Source organism: Phasianus colchicus, chromosome 12 (genome assembly GCF_987193195.1).
Source record: "Phasianus colchicus chromosome 12, bPhaCol1.hap1.1, whole genome shotgun sequence".
Taxonomy (NCBI): Eukaryota; Metazoa; Chordata; class Aves; order Galliformes; family Phasianidae; genus Phasianus; species Phasianus colchicus.
Genome location: NC_143447.1, coordinates 12,532,982 through 12,551,570, shown reverse-complemented (window position 1 = coordinate 12,551,570; position 18,589 = coordinate 12,532,982). Strand labels below are relative to the sequence as shown.

Below are 18,589 nucleotides of genomic sequence, written 5' to 3'. Positions count from 1 at the left end.
AGGCATTGTTACTCGTCTGACTGGAGAATGCTACAATTAATGGAGCTGAATGAAGTGGGTAGAATTAGAAGCTGTCCATGCAATCAGATTAAGTGTCATTTTATCTGATTTTTAAAAATAAAATCCCAGTTATTTTTGTTGCTGGGGAAAGTTCTCAGACATGCAAATCAGTAAAACTGCCTCGTGTTTCAGTAGAATGTGTGCCATGCTAACAAGCAAATATAAAATAAGGAAATTCTTCCCAGATACAGAACTCTGCCTATTGCTTTTGCCAGATTTAAGTTCCACTTCTGGTTACATACCAGAGTCCTAGATGTTCAAATGATAGCCTGGTGATCATTTCAGTAATTTTAAATGTAACAGCAGCTCCTGTTTTCTCTGAACTCTGAAACATCGTAGAGAAATCACATGTGCACACATACCATTCTGTCATATGAACAATGATCTTTGAACACATTTCAGGAAAATGCTATTCCAAATACAGCTTTAAAAACAGCTTCTGTGCAGACAGATTGATTTCTGCCTACTGGTATTTTGTTCTCCTGTCTCTACATTAATAACCTTTGCAATGTAGAATGTGAGGGAAAATGGAAGGATGAGCATGAGAATGAATTATATGTATTGGAAACCTGTGGATGACACAGTGTCCTTGTGGTGTTAATCTTTCCAAAGACAAAATTTCAAAACACTTAAGTCCGGGAATTCAGGGCAGGTTTGGCGTGTCCTTTCCCAAGGGTTGGAAATGCATGGTTGGGTGGGAAACTTAGAAATCTTTCTGCAGAGACTTCCTGCTAAAGAGAAAGTGCACGGCTAATCTGGTTTGCAGAAACAGATGTAGCTGTTGCTTTACTACCAGAAAACACTAAAGCAGAGGTTTGGAGTAATTCTCAGAATAAAAGATAAAAATAGAATTGAAAAACTGCCAGTTTGTCAGCATATGTGATATCCACATTAGCAAGTAATAAAGGCACAATAGAAACAGACCAGAAGAGCAAAACAATTTATTCTCAGCCTTTATGCCTACACAATCTACTTTTCTAGTGTTTCATTTCAGATTACATTTAGTCTGGTCCCCAGATTAAATGTCACCCACACATGTGGTTTTACATCAGCCAAAGGACCAGCCATTGGTAGAGACTACAACGTCCCCATCACAGTGTGTAGCAAATGAAGTACAAACCTAGAGAGAAGTTTCTTGTTTAGTTTTCTCCAAGAACTGCCTAGCTCACATATGCCAAATCAATCCACTACACTGGGATTCTCTTCAAAATCATGTTATTTCTTCAAGCCAAAGTACTAATGCAGATAACTGTCTTCTCAGACCCCTTTGTTCTCAGACATTATATGATCCCCTAATAGCTAATTCTAGATATTTGATTCTCATTCCAAAACCTGCACTAATTCATTTCTTCCTCTCCCACAAGGATCATTCACATGGCTGGCACCTCCAACCTCTCCTGTATCTCTTTTCCTGGGCAGTAGGAAGCCCAAGGAATGGAGGGCTTTACTTGACAAGTCTGTTGTTACAACTTGGTAGACCTTGCCAACCCTTTTAAGGGGCTCCTATCAAGGGTTCCAGGTCAAGGAATGAGTAGTTGCTGGTACTTTTTCAATGTGAATTATAATTCACTTGATTTTTTCTTTATCATGGCTGTTCAGCTTTTTAAAATATGCATACTTAAAATATGATGAAAGATTTAAGGTAAGCAGTTGTTTCTTCCAACTGCTGTATTCAGTCTGTGCTGTGTCTGTGCTTTCACATTTCCAATGAATTAACAGCTACTGTAAGCTCATGGCACAATAACCTTAGAAACCAAGTCTTCTTGTAACACAAGCAGAAAAGGCATCAAAGTTTCTTCCATAATGTGCCAAGATCTGACCTGATGGGATTGTATCTCCCAATCCATTCTCTCCCTATTTATTATCATCAAGAATGCAGAAACGAATAGCATTTGTTGCGATGAATAAATGTTCCTCTTTTGAAAGTAGACTGTTCCTAGCAACTCATTTTACAAAGTCCACAAATTAAAATGTCAGTGTGAATTCTACCTTAAGGCTGGACCCAAATGTGAAGATAACCTAAAGACTATGAAACAATCACAAGCAACTGGATGGCACATGTGATTGTCATTTAAGCCATGTAGTCTGATGCCAATGTCATAATTCAAATCATCCAGTTTGCTGGCCTATCACTTTTACCTTTGCATCAGCTGGATTTTGTAGAATTCCAGAATCACAGAATCATAAGGTTGGAAAGGACCTCTGGAGATCATCTAATCTACACCTCTGTAAAAGCAGTTCCCTGGATTAAGCTGCAAACATCAGTAGGATAATAGGCCATCTAGATCATAAATTAATTAGTCTGTGGTGATGTTATTCCAAAAGCTGGAAGAAAAACAAAGAAGGTAGATGTAAGAGTGGAAATGGTTGAGAGATATTACACAGCTAGTGGATGAACTGTACTTCATTCCCTTACATGAGAAAAGCAACGGGCAAAATATCTACATCCCTTCCTCTGCAAAGCTGAGAATACATGGCTTTGATATTATAAGTGAAAATTTAAACAGAAGAAGAGAAAGGTGTAATACAACTCAGTGTCTGAATGTCTTCTGTTTTTGTTCTTACTTTCGGAATGCCGAGGCCAAGTCAGGTTGCAAAAATGGCTCCTTAGTAGTGAAATCTTTTTTCACAAGAAGAAAAAGTAGAAGACATATTCAAAAGTACAGAAACCAAACTCTACATAAAAATCAATTTAACATATGAATTCAGTGTAAGCAGATACGTGGATAAATGACTGAACTGATAAGTATACACAGAAATTGTGTGAACTATCTCAGCTTTGCATTTTGAAGGCTTGAAAAAAATGTTTGCTCTATAAACTTGTAACAAAAGAAAGTTACTTATGTTTGCTTCTTGTTTGGCTAGGATAACTTCATTGCATGAAGTCAGTACAATCTAAGACTCTAGATGCTTTCACAAATCACAGTGTCACATTTAAATCAATACACTCAATAGAGAATGTGTAATGCATTGATGCATGTTGCCACAATTTCTAAGAATCATTGACTGCAATGAATGAGTTTTCATTTTTGAGGGAGAAAAAGTTGGAGGGGTGTAGGATTAATAAACAGCTTCACTTTTTCATTCTAAAGATGATGTTACCACATCAGACCACTATGAAATATGAAACAAAAATTTTCCACATACCGCAGATCTTTTTCATTACCCATCTTGGCAATCTTCACAAAACCAAATCTTGTGCAAACCAATATAAGAATGCAACTGCACATGCTTCACCAGCTTACAGTGCCTCTCAAAGACAGAGTGAGCAGATTCACAGCCAGAGAAGGTTTATCTACAGTGGAGCTCCTACCACGAAACGTTTGCCCACAGCCACTGCCACGCATAACCCCCAGCTGAAGACAATGGCATACTGAATATATGCACTGCTCACTGCTTAGCAGAACTTGCTTTACTCTTGGTCATACAACAAACAACTAAAACCACTGCAGATGGCTTTCTCTTTTTTCTTTCTTTCTTTCTTTTTTTTTTTTTTTTTTGTTTCCTTAGATTTATTATACAGCCCATTCTCTTTGTCACAATATTGAAGGAGAAGTTATTGTTAATATAATTTAACCACTTTCCTCAGTAAAAATGAACCTAATTAGGGTGAAATGGTGTTTTATTCACTGAGAAAGCAGGCATCTATTCTAAATCCTTTTCAGTGAGAAAAGCGTGATGACACATTTGGCATTAATTACTTAAGCACTACAACACTTATTTGCAGCACTTACTGGCACTAAAAAGTAATGTCCCTTCTCCTGCCCTGCACATGTCTAGGAACAATCAGTATAACCTACAGCACAAATTAATTTCCAAGAGCCAGGCTGCTTTGGAAAAAAAAAAATCATTTTCTCTTCATACTGAAAAAACTCATTCCATCTCACTGCCTCCTCTTCCTTCCTGAAATTGCCTTGTTCTCCAGTGTATCCACAAGGCTGCTGGAATTATCATTTGCTTTGCCTGTAACTCATCATATTTCACCTCCTCTTTGAATCTCACTTGCAAGTTTCATCTTCCCTTCTCAAATTTCCCTTCATATACATGAAACCTCCAGTGCCCATTTCATCTCTAGACCTTGGTGTTATTCAGGCAGCTGAGGTAAAAGATGTACCTCAGCACTTCTTACAGAAAATATACAAAAATATTATTCAGGATACTACCACGTCAAAGCCTGAAGATTAGGACAAATCAGGAAGACATGAGAGTAACATTTGGAAAAGAATAGTAAGACCACTGCAAGATCCCATCTGTTACCAGCAAGCTGATTCTATCCACAAGCAAGAGAACACTATGATTAACAGATGACAACAAACATAACTCTAACACTAAGGGTTTTTTAATTCCTGTGCTTTTAGTTGCCTGTTTTCCATTTTTGCACCACTGACAGCATATAGCTGTAGAAATACTGGTTATAAAAGAAAAAACTCTGCACAGTTCCAGGTGCCACCTAGCAATCCTATGCTGAAATGCATATCTTAAACCACCGAGTGATTACAAACTATACCGAAAGAAAACTGCCCTTGAAATAACTGCTCTCACAAGCTTGCTTCCTTTTCCCAGCCTGCAAGTAATTCAAAGAATGTGGTACCACATAGACATTGTTAACTTCAAGTATTATGCTTGATCAAAAAAAAAATGCAAAATTTATCAAAATACCTCAACAATCACTGTAATTGTCAAGAAAATCAGCAAAGCTTATGCTTTCATGTGCCTCTTCAGGGCTGATGTGTATTACCCAGTGCACCCAAAACCCTCAGTGAATCCTCATGGATTCAGCACAGGCACTGCTTTTGTAACACACTGCTTCTCTTTTTTTCTGTGTTGGTCTCAGATGCGAGGAAGGCTGGAAGTTTTCCAGCTGCAGGAGTGGAGCTGGTGCTACAAAGGCAGTAACCCAGAGCTGATCCTCTGTTCTGCCCAACCTGTGTGAAAACAGAAAATGGATGAACACAAAGGGAACATCCTTTGGAGATTCATAGCTTCATCTGTGATTCCCAAAGTTCTGGAGTTTTCAATACATGCAACACTTCCTCTCTACTTTCCAATTTGTTATTTTTGGGTAACCAGATCTGTTTCCCCACTCTGAAATATTACAAATCTCATAAAAATTCAACATTCATGATCAAAATAGATTCGGTAGCTGCTAACCCTGTCTCAATTTCTCTACTTTTAAAGCACAAAGAGCTGCTGACTGACATTTCTCCTGATAAACTTGAACGTATTTTGAATTAAGCACAGCAATGCTTAATTAATTTATAGCAATTTCTATAAGCAAATTATTATTAGATTTGCTGTCACTTAAGTGAAAAAGATACCCAAATGTAGTTGTTCTGTACTATTTTATGAAGACAAACCTGGGTGTCTTTGTTCTTTTTTTAATGAACTATTTAAACAAACAAACAAACAAACAAAAACATTTAATAACCTTTGCTAGAATTACGAGTTCACGAGCTGGATACAGAGCAACAGATGAATAAATGAGACAAGTGACTGGTCCCTATGCCAGGATATGTGAAACAATGAGAACAGTGAATCTTAGTAGTAAATCAAACATGCTAAGCTGGCTTGCAAATATAAACCTTTTACAGGAGCCACATAAATTATTAAAGCAACAAAGGCATTCCTCATCTTTCCAAGTTAAACTACAAGTGTGCAGGATTCCTAACAGCACAACATGACTTGCAAAAAAATTTAAAAACTTACAGATGCTGCCAGGCTTCCATAATATTTTCCTGCTGGTGGGAACAGAACCATCCCTCCTGATTTTTACAGACTGAAGCTCATTACTTTGATCAGCTCATGCCAGAGGTTTACAATCATCAGGGCTATTCCTAACAACTTCTTTTGCAGGACCAAGTTTGGTGTTTCCTAAGTGTACACAGAAACAAAAATCAGATACATTCTCTGTTGCAATCTTTCAATCTTTTTTTTTTTTTTTTCCTTGGGAAGACACCAGAAATATTTTTGGGGAAGAAAATCAGGCTTTAAAACACAACCATAAGTCAGACTAGGCTGCATATTAAAAATAGTTTGAAAAAATAACTGCATCAAACCATGAATTTGCTTGAACCTAGAACTTGCAAAATATTGTACCTAAATTGCACAACTCATTGCTTCTGGTCACTTTTAGACTTCACAATAGGTAAGATGCAGCCAGGAGATGACACATACATAGAAGTAATGCTATACACACCAAAATGGGATGCACTTATAAAATGTATGTGAAGAACCATTGGTTTTCCAGTGTACCTTCCAGTACAGATTAGGGCACTCCCTAAAAATTATTATGGTCTAAACCTTAGACAGGGTATAATGAGTACAAGAAGAGAAGGAAGAAGCAGCTGTTACAAAACATAATGGATAAAATAACACAGAGCATGTATCACTCTCAGTAAGTACCTGAAAGAACTCCTATCAGCAAAAATACACATACATGGTAGTCTCATCTGAGCTGCCTATCAAGTCTCTAGGAACTAAGCACTCTTGATAGGTTTTATGCAATACAGAATTAGGAAAAAGAAAGTAAATGAATAAAGAAAACATTTCAGAGGCAGTGAAAATAAATAAAATGGCATTTCAGAGTGGCAGAACAATGGAGGAAAAGGGAAAGGGAGGGGAAAAAAAGAATGATTATTCTAAAGCTTCCTTCTCTGTCATGGTAACTCTATTGCATTCCTTATCAACCAGAACCACATGGTCAGATTCGATTCCTTCTTCATGCACCAGGACTAAAAGAATCAGAAGAATGCCACTTATTCCTCTCGGCTCACCACCACTGCTCAGATCCAGCTGGCCTCCCAAGGCCAAATCACCTTTCTCCTCCTGGAATTTATTTGCTGTTTCCCAAAGCCATATCATACACAAGAGGCAAAGATCACCACTTAGAGTATCTTTGCTGACATTAACAGTTCTTTGATGTTTCTTGTTTTGTCTGTTCACTAATATTTTGACATAAAAGCCTGCAGTTTTGTCCTAATTGCATATGTGTACACTTAAGCCCTGGAATTTGCATTCCTGTGTGACCATTTCTATTCAGCAATTCTTTATCTCAGTAATTCGCACCAAGATGAAAGAACAAATTTTCTCAGGGGCCACTCTGAAGTGAATCATTGTCAAGAGTTCCCTATATCCAACAGAACAGAAGAGCAAGCCAGTGGTGTTTTCAGGGTTCCCTTTATTAATGAGGGCCCTTTTTCCACTCTCCTTGTGGAAGCTGTCTAGTTTTCTATGAGAATATACACACCACGTGTCAGAGCACAAAATTCTTGTCATGCTGACAGACACCTTGCCTCCTTCTCAGAGAGCCCCAACTCTTACTGATATGCTATCTCCTTTTTGTTCCAGGTGTAAAACTTGGAGAAAAATGGCTGATTCTGTATAATTGTGTTCCACTGAAAAACCAGAGGACTCTTATTAACACTTACAAGTTATTTCAGTGAGAAAACTGCTCCTCCTCAGAAGAGGTATTCAAAGAATGAGTGATCTAGCTTTCATTTTGGAGTAGCAAATGCATCACACATTGCGATGACCATTTTAGCAACTGTGTGTAGCTCATCCATTACATTATTTATGTTTTGTCTTCCATCTTATACTGACATACCATCTCTCCCATAGCTAAAAAAAAAAAACCTACCAAGAAGCACTAATTTACTGACCAATAGCAACTGAGCAATACCAAAACGTTCAGTCTCTCACATGAGAACACTTGCCAGAGTCTTCAGACATATGAAATACTTTCTGTAGGCTGTGATGTCTGACATAAATACACTGTCAGAGCAAGGTCATCCAAATCAAAACCAGAAATAGAAGAATGGTGGCAAAAAAATGTTAAAAACAATTACAATACACATGTTCTTTTCCCCTTAGGACAAAATGATTCTCATTGTGTTCCTTTTTGTTATACCAGAAATATTTAACTGATTCATGATTCGTGGTGTAAATACATAGGTCAGTTTCTGTTCCTGTTTTTAAATAGTTCATTTTATGTAACATACAGACTCATTTGAACCAAAGCAGAAGTATTCTGATCACCAGCGTTTCTTCATCTCTAAACCTGGACTACAATAAACTCATGTGAGAGTGGCGGGACGCAGTTTCCAGAAAATATGTTTAGGAAAGTTTCAGGATGGACCGACATGAACCTCTAGTGTTGTTTGTAAACGTCACCGCTTTGCTTCAGGACACTGAAGCAGATATTTCCACTAAAGAAAACTAAGGGAACAGACTGTTTTCTGTCTTAATGTCATCACCAGAGGGAAGTGAAATCCAAAAGAAGACAAGTGAAATCGAGGCAATGATTGATGCACAGAGGCAATTCACCATAAAGATCATTCTGCTGGCAGGGCTAAATGGGGAAGCAGAGGCAACCCTTAGTGCTATCTATAGTCAGCCCTAAAGTGGGAAGAGACAGAAACAGCTGGGTTCACAAGAGGTCACACAAAAATGTTGCTTCTCAGTTTCAAGAGCAGTAGTTTCACAGTGGCAGGACTGCACGCTTGAACAGCCGTCAAAGTCAGCTGAAGTTACAGAGTTTGGAGCACATTTTTTTTCCTACAGATAAGCATGCTATTGCTTTTTATATGGGGAAAAAAAAAGAAAGAAAAGAAAAAAAAGAAATCTCAAGCATGGGTACTCATGGAAACCAAAGTTTAAACAGATCAGTAAACAAGAGAGACAATGACCTGATTTCCACCCTTTATAAATAGGGCCACACCTCACCACAATGATTTTGTGTCAGTAACTGGGGGTGATGACAGAACTTTGTAGCTCAGTAAGTGCAATGCACTCAGTACACTGGAAGTAGGGTGGAACATCACTTAACAGAATTCTCTTCAAGGAGATACATAGTAAACAGTACTTAAAGCAGCCAGCTGGGAGCTTATCATGCATATTAAGGCTGCAAATTAAATACAAACCTTCCACATAATCACATGGGTTGGAAGGGATCTCAAGAAACCACTGAGCCCAACTCCCAGCCTGGCCAATAGCATGGCCACTGTCATTGCTCTGGTCATGAAATCTTGGGCAAATAATTCATAACTAGAAAAATGAGAAGTGTTAAATTGCCTGAGATAGACATACCTAATGCATAGTTATGTGGATAAGCACAGGAAGGAATATAGCTTTGTTAGGGGTGTTTCTGTGGGGGCTGATAAACAGTAGTCATCAACTAAGCTATTTCTCGCTGATGGAAGTGTTCTAGTTCCTTCAGAATTAATATGGAATTCTTTGAAAAATTATTGCTCCTGGAAGGCCGACTTTAATATTTCTATATTCTTATAATAATTTACTGCTCCTGAGATTACAACATTTTTTCATCCTGATGAAACAGCTCAATTGGAAGAGAAAACATTCATTTTTACAACAATTTCTCAACAGGACATGTTCTGAAAAGGTCTAAATTGTAAATATAAAAGAATGAATCTACCGCAGAGATGTGGACAACAATCCAAACTTTAACTGGCAAGTGTTTGACTGTGTTGGGCACATTTCTCTCTCTCCAGCATCTTTTGGTTATAAAGCACCAGGAGAGAAATCATAGCAACTATGGGCATCTTCAGCCAGCTCTGATACTGGGAAAGTTTCCAAATCAGCATACTTGTTGCCAGTACAACACATAAGCATCCTGTACCCCTTTTTTGTTGGAAGTAGACCAAGAGGTCTGCTTAATGCACAACTACATTTCAGAAATTACTGCTCCTCAGCAACAAACACTACAGGAAAACTTGGTGTGGAAATTCACAGCCAGAACGGGAGACAGCAGAACACACATCTGGCAGAACAACAATCCTTAAATCTTTGCACATAGAATACTTAATGCTTTTTGTGCTGTGAATGGATGAGTGTATGGGGAATAGATGAGAATAAGGAACTGGAGTTATATTAATAACAAGCTGATTAATCATCTTAACAGCCAAAAAACTCATAACAGTAAGTAGAAATGATAGCTACGCTCTGATTTTTTGCATGTGCCAGAATAATGCTGGTGTGAAGTAACAAAATGAAAGGAGACATTGTCCTGACAAACATGTTTTACTCCTGTGTCTGTATCATTAATCAAATTAGGCTCCTTCTTAACTTTCAGAAGAAAAACAGAAGACAGCAAAACAAGACAAAACATAGGTATTCTCCCAAGGCCAAAAAGGACGGGATTAAAAATATTCTCATCCAACCTACACATGATTAAACATTCCTTGAATGTTTGCCAGTATGAACAGAATTTCAGAAATTGCCCAACAGCTGTAATGCAAACAAAAATAATGTTTTCCATCCTGAAATAAGGAGGTACATGTGTTGCAAGAGCTCACAGACCTACTTAATGTTCTGTTGATTCCTTTAAATATAGATGGCCTGCCTTGTTCTCAGACTTATGTTCATGTCTATTCAGCCCTTGTTCTTTCTGTCAGATTTGACTGATCTATTTTAATTTGTATTATTGACATATACTAATGCATGCATATTTCAAAGTATTTATAACATGCTCTGTCCCACATTACTGACAATTTTGAGACAATCAGAAGTTGAAGCAGTTCATACTTTTGTGTAAACTCATGGTCTAGATAGATATTTTTGGTCTTCTCAACCATTCATTTCTCTTCCATGAAGGGAAAGGGAAAAAGAGAGGAGACTCTAAACTAAAATTATTTAATGAGGTCTCAAAGAAAAAAAAAAAGGAAAATATGTTTTCAATAATTAACACATACCTTTAAGTCTGGTCAGTTGGTACACTGGCATAAGTTAACAAACAAAACATGAAACAATTCCACTTAATAAAGCTAATAATTATTAGGAACAAATGTAGATTCTATGTAATGAAAAAGAAATTGAAAAAAGTTGAATAGATCTGTAAGCTTCCCTGCAGGAAAGATATTCGACTTATTTATATACGTGTGTAAGGAAACCTGCTTTTGTTTCTTTTCATGGAATATTATGCAATGAGAAATGGAACCATTTTCGGTGACAAGGGCAGTGACTGCATCGTCCTACAAACAGATGCATGAATAAATTTCTGTGAACAATTACATTTTGAGTGCATATACTTCTGTAATATTTGCATACAGATCTAAGTAAATAAGTACAGACTGATCCACAAGACAGTGCATAAGGCTCCAAATCTATTGAAGCAGGCAGTGCAGTCTATATATTAACTACATTCACAGAATCAGAGCACCTGTTCTCAGTAACGTGGCTCGGTATAGCATGTAGCTCTATGATAATGATTTATTATTGAATATTGACTTAAAAGGGGCTTAGCTTTGAAACAAATGAACAAACAAACAAACAAAAAAATAAACACAAAGAAGATAAACTCTTTAGACATTGAGATAAGCAAGGTAAAGAGTTTAATTTAAAATATTTTGGGGGCAACCTGAACTAGAGAATGATATCCTTGCCTATGTCAGTAGGGTTGAACTAGATCACCATTAAAGGTCCTTTCCCATCCAAACCATTCTCTGATTTTGCTGCTTTGAACTAAAATTTTGATAGGCCCTCATTACCATTTGCATACCAGGATACCAAACCCCAATCAAAACTGTCTGTGAAAAGCATGAAAATAAGTTTGAGCACAAAGCAGAAACTACTGGTAACGCAGGAAATTAATTACACCTTTCTCCAAAAACTTGTTGGCTTTCCATACTTGGCCAGGAAGAACAAAGTTCCCTATTCCATCTGAGCAGTTTTAGCACCGCTTCCAAACGAGGCGCAGGAAAACCTCACTTACCAGGGCTGACCACGGAGTGGTGCTATGGGAACGAATATGGATTTATTTAGTCCTCGATGGCTCTGGAATATGCTGAAAAGCTTTTGTGGCGAGAAGGAAACAAACAGAAGAAAAAAAAAAAGAAAAAGAAAAAAGAAAAAAAGATTAATTAAAAAAAAAAAAAGAAAAAAGAAAAAAAGGCAGCCTGCTTTCATGCAAATTGATGGCAGAACTGGCATAGTGGTTTCTTATGAAAAACATGTTTTCTCTTAAGGTTTTTAAGTTGACTGGCTTTGAAAACAGTAAGATGCAAGAACAGGCATAAGAGGACGAAGTGTCCTCAGCAAGGATCTGCACCATCACTGAAAATCATTGGGTTAAGCTGTCTGGAAAGTAAAGCCATACTATATTCACACGGAAGCATAGAATCACAGAATATCCCAGGTTGGAAGGGACACATTAAGGATCAACCCCTGGTTCCACACAGGACCACCCAAAAATCAGACCATATGAAACCAAAGTTCACTCAATGCATTCACCATATTCACCAGTGCTATAGTGTTGGCTCTGTGTTTGCATTACCCTAATGCACCTGCTTGACCAATACAGACTGCAGAAGTTCACGTGGTTATAAATAAAGCCTGCTGTGAGACTGTGTGCCAGCCTCACCACTCATTATTCATTAAAACATAAGGGAATCAAGGTATGTACACACATGAGCATGTAGTAATGCTGCTTCTTTTGTAGTGCTGGCCTACAAGGTCAGAGGCAGATGTCAGAGGGCTGGCAGTGAGGCTGAACCTTCCCACCAATATCCCATTCCATGGTGTTGCTGTGGGACGGATGGCAGCAGAGGGGCGGTGTGACAAAATGGTGTCTGGCACGGAAGTGCGGATGGAGCGGAGGGGTGGCACTGAATTCCTCCTCCACGCAGAAATAATTGCAGCCGCTGACACTGACTGATGCCCGCTGGGTGTTTATAGAGACCAACCAGTGGACGTGAGCACAGTGAGGCGGCGGTGGTGCGTTTCAGCAGTGCTGTCAGTGAGAGTGGGACAACTCTGCTGGTGCAGATGTGTTTGAAGCTCGGCATGCAGGCTCCGCTTCATCGCTGCTGAAAATACATGGCTAATGGTGGTGCCCATGTGAAAAAACAGCGCTTCGTAGCTGAGAATTTCCCTATCAAATAATGCTGTTGTGCTCTTTGTATCTGTTGTAGTTTGCAGGGAATTAAGTAGGAGACATTGCTTTCGTTGCAACCCACGTATATGATTTTCAGTACTTTTTAGAGGTACCGAACCTAAGGGCCGTGCTGCCCAAGGCGCCCCTGGGCCCCCCAGGCTCGCTTCAGCACTGACTGCAGCTCTTGGGCCCCGCCCCCTCTCCCGTTCTCTCCGCTGATTGGCTGCCTCTGCCCCTCCAGCGCGCAATTGGCGCCGGACTGGTCGCCATGGTGACAGCGGACGCCGTGCGGCCCGGCAGCGCCCGCCATCATGGCTGCCTACCGGCCCGGGGTGCTCGTGGGCAACTGGAAGGAGGAGGCGTGCCTGGAGGAGGTGGGCGAGCGGCGGGGCCTCCGCTCCAAGCTCCGGGAGCCTCGCCTGCCTCTTCCCCTCGCGGTGCTGCTGAAAGCCGGCGTTGCAGCGCCGGGTAACGCCGCGTTCCCTCTTCTCAAACAGGAGCGCCTGAGGGACTTCATGCAGAAAAGAGAACGAGGAGAACTTCTAATGCAGAAAATCAACAGACTGAACGATAATCTCTTAAAGAAGGTCATTTTTAAAGGTTTTGTCAGTCCTCCTCTTCCTGCAGGGAACGACAGAAGCTGTTTGTCGGCATTCCCATTTGATATCTAAAGCACTCCCGATGCCAAATTTGGATAATTCAGTGCAAAATCCGGTGTGTTTTGGCTTAGGTGCAGCTGTCGGTGTCTAAGGATGGATTCGTTTGCTTTGGAGACACGGTGATGCTCCTGAGCCCTGGCAGGGAGCCCTCAGAGCAGCGTGATGCTGAGGCCTGCGGTGAGCTGACGCTGGCGGTTAACCCGGAGGAGGTGTCCATCTACTCGGCTGTGGCTCTGCACGCACCCTGCGCTCTGAGCGCCGCCACCACCGCCAGCCCTGCAGGGAGGAATACGTTCTGTGTTTTAAGGTTTGGTAACTTCATTCTTCACTATGAGAGCGGTGAGGTGCTGGAACAGGCTGCCCACTGAGGTTGTGGATGCCACGTGTGAGGCCAGGTTAAATCGGCACAGAACTAGTGTGAAAACAGAATCCAGTTCGCTGGATCATTTGGTAAACTTTGTGTTAAAAACTCTGTTTTTAACCTGGTCTTATTTCACCTGTATACAAACACATCCACATATCAGTAATACTGTTTGTTCTTGTGCAAACAATGTCTCTGAAGCAGAAATTTGAGTCAAAGTGGACAGTGCTTCAGTTGTCCTAAAAAAGACCCCTCCATCAAACAGAGTGTTCTCTCTCAAGGACACATTTAACTCCAGCTGCTTGTGGGAGAAGTAACAGAACAAGTCCCTGCTCAACAGTGGAAGGCTCTGCCTTAGTGCGTGTATTTAAGTATAACAACAGTGCACAAGTGTACAAACTAACCCTGACTGAGCAAAATGCTTTGGGTTAGACACAGTAAAGAACTTTGAAGTCAATTTAGGTCTTCTAGAAATGCAACCAAAGTATTTTTGCTCAGCCTGATCCTTGAGTCACTGACACCAAGCACTTTGAGGGCTCTCATTAGCTGACCACAGGTTTTATCAGCTACATAAGTCACTCTGACTATACATAGAACAGCCTGGCATTTAATTCAGTGATCCTTTAATTTAAAATACAGAAATCATTCTGAAAATATAGTTATATCAGCATGTACATTGATGTAATAAACCCGATTACTAAATATCAACGTGTAATTAACACCATATGATGTTAAGCAACAGGCAAACCCTGTTCTGCTTCTAGTCCCTGAATTTTCAGGTGCTTATAATTAAGTGTGAACACAAAAGTAATTTGTGAAACATCATTTCAGTAAACATGAAATTAAAAAAGTCTAGAAAATCTGATACATTTGAATTTCTCATTGTTCTCTTTACAATTTTAACAGTGTTGATGGAGAATCGGTGGGTGAACCTCTTAAATTTGGGCAAAAGTTTGGTCTTGGAACAACAGGAGGGTTTTCTGATCCAATGGTAAGGGAACAAAGTTGCAAATGGCAATTGATGGCATATACTGATAGTGTGCATTTAGTACTATATATATCAAACTGCACACTGGTTCAGTGTCTTAGCTTTACAGAACAGATTCAGAATAATTTGCAAATCAATATAAACAATATGTATTTACAAAGTCTATGGGACTTGTCTGAGATCAGTTGTGCAGTCCCAAGGGACAGTGACCCAGAATGATGGGTAATGCAGATTTTAAGCAAGAAAAAAAAAAAGAAAACAAAAAAGAAAAAGGACAAAAAAAAATCCAAGAAGAAAATTTCCTTTCTTATGAAGAAAAAATACAGTCTGTGTATGAAGTAACAAACCAGGGGGAGATTTCTATTAAATGTGAACATTGTTTCCCTTTACAACTCAGAAGAAAAGCAGACACTTGATACTCAGAATAAATCACATCAACTATGATAAAATTTTCCCTCTCAGCTGTTGCTTGGATCTGAAGGAGTCTTTGGAATGTAAAATCAATTTTCAATTAATATTCACTGGTCTACTTCATGAATTTATCGACATTATAGAATCTATTTCACTGTTTCAAAATGCATCACTTTAGCTTGGCAGACTGTTCAGAAGCAAAGAGAATTTTTTGTGCTGGTTTTTCTTATTTAAATTACATGTCTTTTCCTTCTGTATTTATATGGTCCTTCATGTATATTTTAATCTACAGTTATATCTAGCAAGTGACCATAAATCATTTATGAGGTTTGCCAAAAAATCTTACCTTCAGCAAGTATTTTTGACAGATGAGCTTTCCTATTTGACGTGCTGGCAAGCAACCTTCTTGGATCCACAACTGCGTCTTGAGTATGAAGGATTTCCCGTTCCTGTAAGTCATTAAAATGGAAATAAAAGTATTGAGTATTTAATTGTCAAAGTAGACTGAAACAGAAGAACCATTTATCAGGCTTTATCTTTTATATTTGAAGACTATGATGTTCACATTCCTTCCCCTATCATTTATTTCCATTGTAAACATCATATCTGTGCTGCAGACACTGGTTGAATTCATTCTTTTTTTTTCCATTAGACATCTCTTACATCCATCTACCTGCAGTAGTTTTGCTGAGAGAAGCAGGTGGGAATATGCTGCTTAATGTATCAATATCTGGGAATAACTTCATTTCACACAGAGGGAACTGATCCTCTAACCTACTTGTAACCTACTGCAGGGAACCTGCTTTATCAGGAGGGTTGAACTAGATGATTTTCAGAGGTCCCTCGTGGGACCTCATGATTCTGTGAATCAAGGCATTGGAAAAAATGGGTGCTTTTCCAAATATGTTTCTTTACGTTGAAGCAGTTGCAGTATTTTCCTATTCCACATAACAAGTAGGCTTCATGAAGTGCTGGGCATATAACAAAATATCACGGATAAAATCATTCTGAGAGCTGACAGTACAAAATATCTCACTATCAATCTATAGCACTCTGAGAGTGATACAGAGCCATGCATACTTATATTCAGTAGTAATTAAAGCATTCACCTTGAATAAGTATTGTTAAAATTAGTTTAAAATATCTATCAAGTGTAATCTTTTTGTGTGTGTATTTTGTTTTTTTTTGTTTATGTTTCCTTTTCTTTTTCCCAGGCAAACTCTAAACTGATTATTACTCATTGCCATACTAATAGAAGTTTAGCTGTTCCAAGGAACTTTTGGACAAGGTGAGAATAATTTATAACTGGCAATGATATGCTTAATGAGACATCAGCTCAGTGCATCCAGAAATCACTAAAAAAAAGTAACATAATTGCTTCAGGAACACACTGAAGAAATGGAAAAGAATGCAGGATGCACATTCTTTTTTTTCCCCATTTTAATTGTTCTGTTATGATGCTGCAAGCAAACAGCTTTGTCTTATTACTTTTTTCTTTCCTTTTTTTTCCTTTATATAATCACATCATGCTCCCAGCCTTCTGCAGTGTCTTGGTAGTTCTCCCTTTGAATATCCTGAGCAATTATATATATATGTATATATTTTAAGGAAAAATTGGCATGTTAAGAACTCAGCAGAAACACACCACACAAAATTGTATTTCTTATATCCATATGAATCTCATAACAAATTCATGTTACTTCAACAATTTGACTTAACATGCATGTATTGAAATAATGTTGATTAAGTATTATTAAGGAGTACACCAATTGCTTCTCATTACATTTCAGGCTAAATTTTACTGTGATTTTGTATCAGTTTTTTAGGATGAAAAAGTTCTGTAAGGCTGAAAGATTGCAATGGTTTTTAAGTAGCCAGAGTCATCTTCATGAGAAAACCTTCAACATCTAATGCAGACTTGCTGAATGCATACATATTCATTCTACACCCTGCCTCCCAACCCTTTTCTTTGACTTTGCAGGTCTTATTTTGGAAGGGAATATGAAGTAATTTGTCACACTTACCTGGACTCCCATCGAGTTGAAGAAGACAAGAATTACTGGGTGATAGTTACAGGAAATCCTGGTGATGAGGGTGGTACAATGCTCGATAGACCTGAACCTCAGCCAGGAGGAACAGGAAAGAATGAGTTTCACGAAGAGACGAAGAACGTAAAAATCCCAGATTACAACTGACAGAGATTGCTTACATTCTGATTCTTATTTTTCTGATTTTCAGATTTTAGCATTTGAAATGTTTATTTTAAAAAGAGATATGAAAATCTACCATTAATAATTTTATATAATCTCGTTAATTCATCATATGTGGATGGCGAAAAGATGACTAATACACACTGATGCACAACATCAAAAAGCTCATGAATCAAGAAAAGCTCATTTTCCTACTTTCACGTGCTCTGTGTGTTGGAACATAGTGAACTGAATTGCACTCAATTACTGGCCTTCAGGGTGTATTTAGCCAATGCTTCCTAACCCAAATCAGTGTCACCATTTTGAAAAGAGTGAGCATACATTTTCCAAAACAGTAAAGACCAAACTTATGCAAGCTATCATATAATGCTTTGACATCTAAAGATTGGTAGAAAGAAATTAGGTGGTTGAGCTTGTTCCACACTCTATCATGAGAAAGGGGAAAGGACTTCCTGCACTGTTGGAAAATGAACAGGATTGAATCAACAATTCCTGATGTTTTTGTTCTAATACAATTTTAAAACCACAGATTTTTCAGAGCTTATATATATATATTTTTTTCTTTTGCAACTTTTTTTTTAACACTTCTTAATATAGTCCACACGATGGCACCACATTCTTTTAAACACTGTGATTATTGCCAGCAGGATTATTGTTACATGTGTTAAAACAACCTGAATCATTTACATTCAATTGAGTCCCTGATACAATGGCACTAAAGAACCAGATTGAATCAAGCTCAAATTCTGGGCCATGAGGTGTGAGCAATGTTTTCTTGTCTTTGTAGAAAATAAAATCAGTTTAAGCAACAAATGTAGACAGAATAATGTACAACATTGTGCACTGTGTGATATCAATTTCTTAAACAAAACTAATTGGAATATTAATTTGTAACCAAAACATACTTTAGGAACTTTTTCATTCAGATTCTCTGTAAAGATAGGAAACTTGATGTGCAGTAAATGATGTGTATTTTTATAGTGACACTGTTACTACTTAACCCAGTTTACAGAG

At 38.4% G+C, this 18,589-nt stretch overlaps 1 protein-coding gene and 1 long non-coding RNA gene across 2 annotated transcripts; one reads left to right on the top strand and one right to left on the bottom strand.

The window, feature by feature from the left end:
• Window positions 1-1,979: 1,979 nt before the first annotated feature.
• Window positions 1,980-13,136, bottom strand: LOC149916278 (uncharacterized). The gene is made up of 3 exons (XR_016470406.1): window positions 12,480-13,136; window positions 5,767-5,931; window positions 1,980-2,385 (listed from the first exon to the last, which is right to left on the bottom strand). It is a non-coding gene; the product is annotated as an uncharacterized LOC149916278 (long non-coding RNA).
• Window positions 13,137-13,187: 51 nt separating this feature from the next.
• Window positions 13,188-17,648, top strand: CFAP161 (cilia and flagella associated protein 161). The gene is made up of 7 exons (XM_031587703.2): window positions 13,188-13,320; window positions 13,444-13,533; window positions 13,677-13,912; window positions 14,873-14,957; window positions 15,658-15,816; window positions 16,580-16,653; window positions 17,347-17,648. Exons 1-7 carry the CDS (start codon window positions 13,258-13,260, stop codon window positions 17,558-17,560), a joined length of 921 nt encoding a protein of 306 aa, XP_031443563.2. The 5' UTR covers window positions 13,188-13,257; the 3' UTR covers window positions 17,561-17,648.
• Window positions 17,649-18,589: the final 941 nt, after the last annotated feature.

Bases quoted from the DNA above. Each gene is read 5' to 3' on its own strand.
- CFAP161 (XM_031587703.2), top strand. From the start codon at position 13,258: ATGGCTGCCTACCGGCCCGGGGTGCTCGTGGGCAACTGGAAGGAGGAG. The intron at 13,534-13,676 runs GTCATTTTTAAA...GTTTTGGCTTAG, and splicing joins ACGATAATCTCTTAAAGAAG to GTGCAGCTGTCGGTGTCTAA. The intron at 14,958-15,657 runs GTAAGGGAACAA...TTTAATCTACAG, and splicing joins GAGGGTTTTCTGATCCAATG to TTATATCTAGCAAGTGACCA.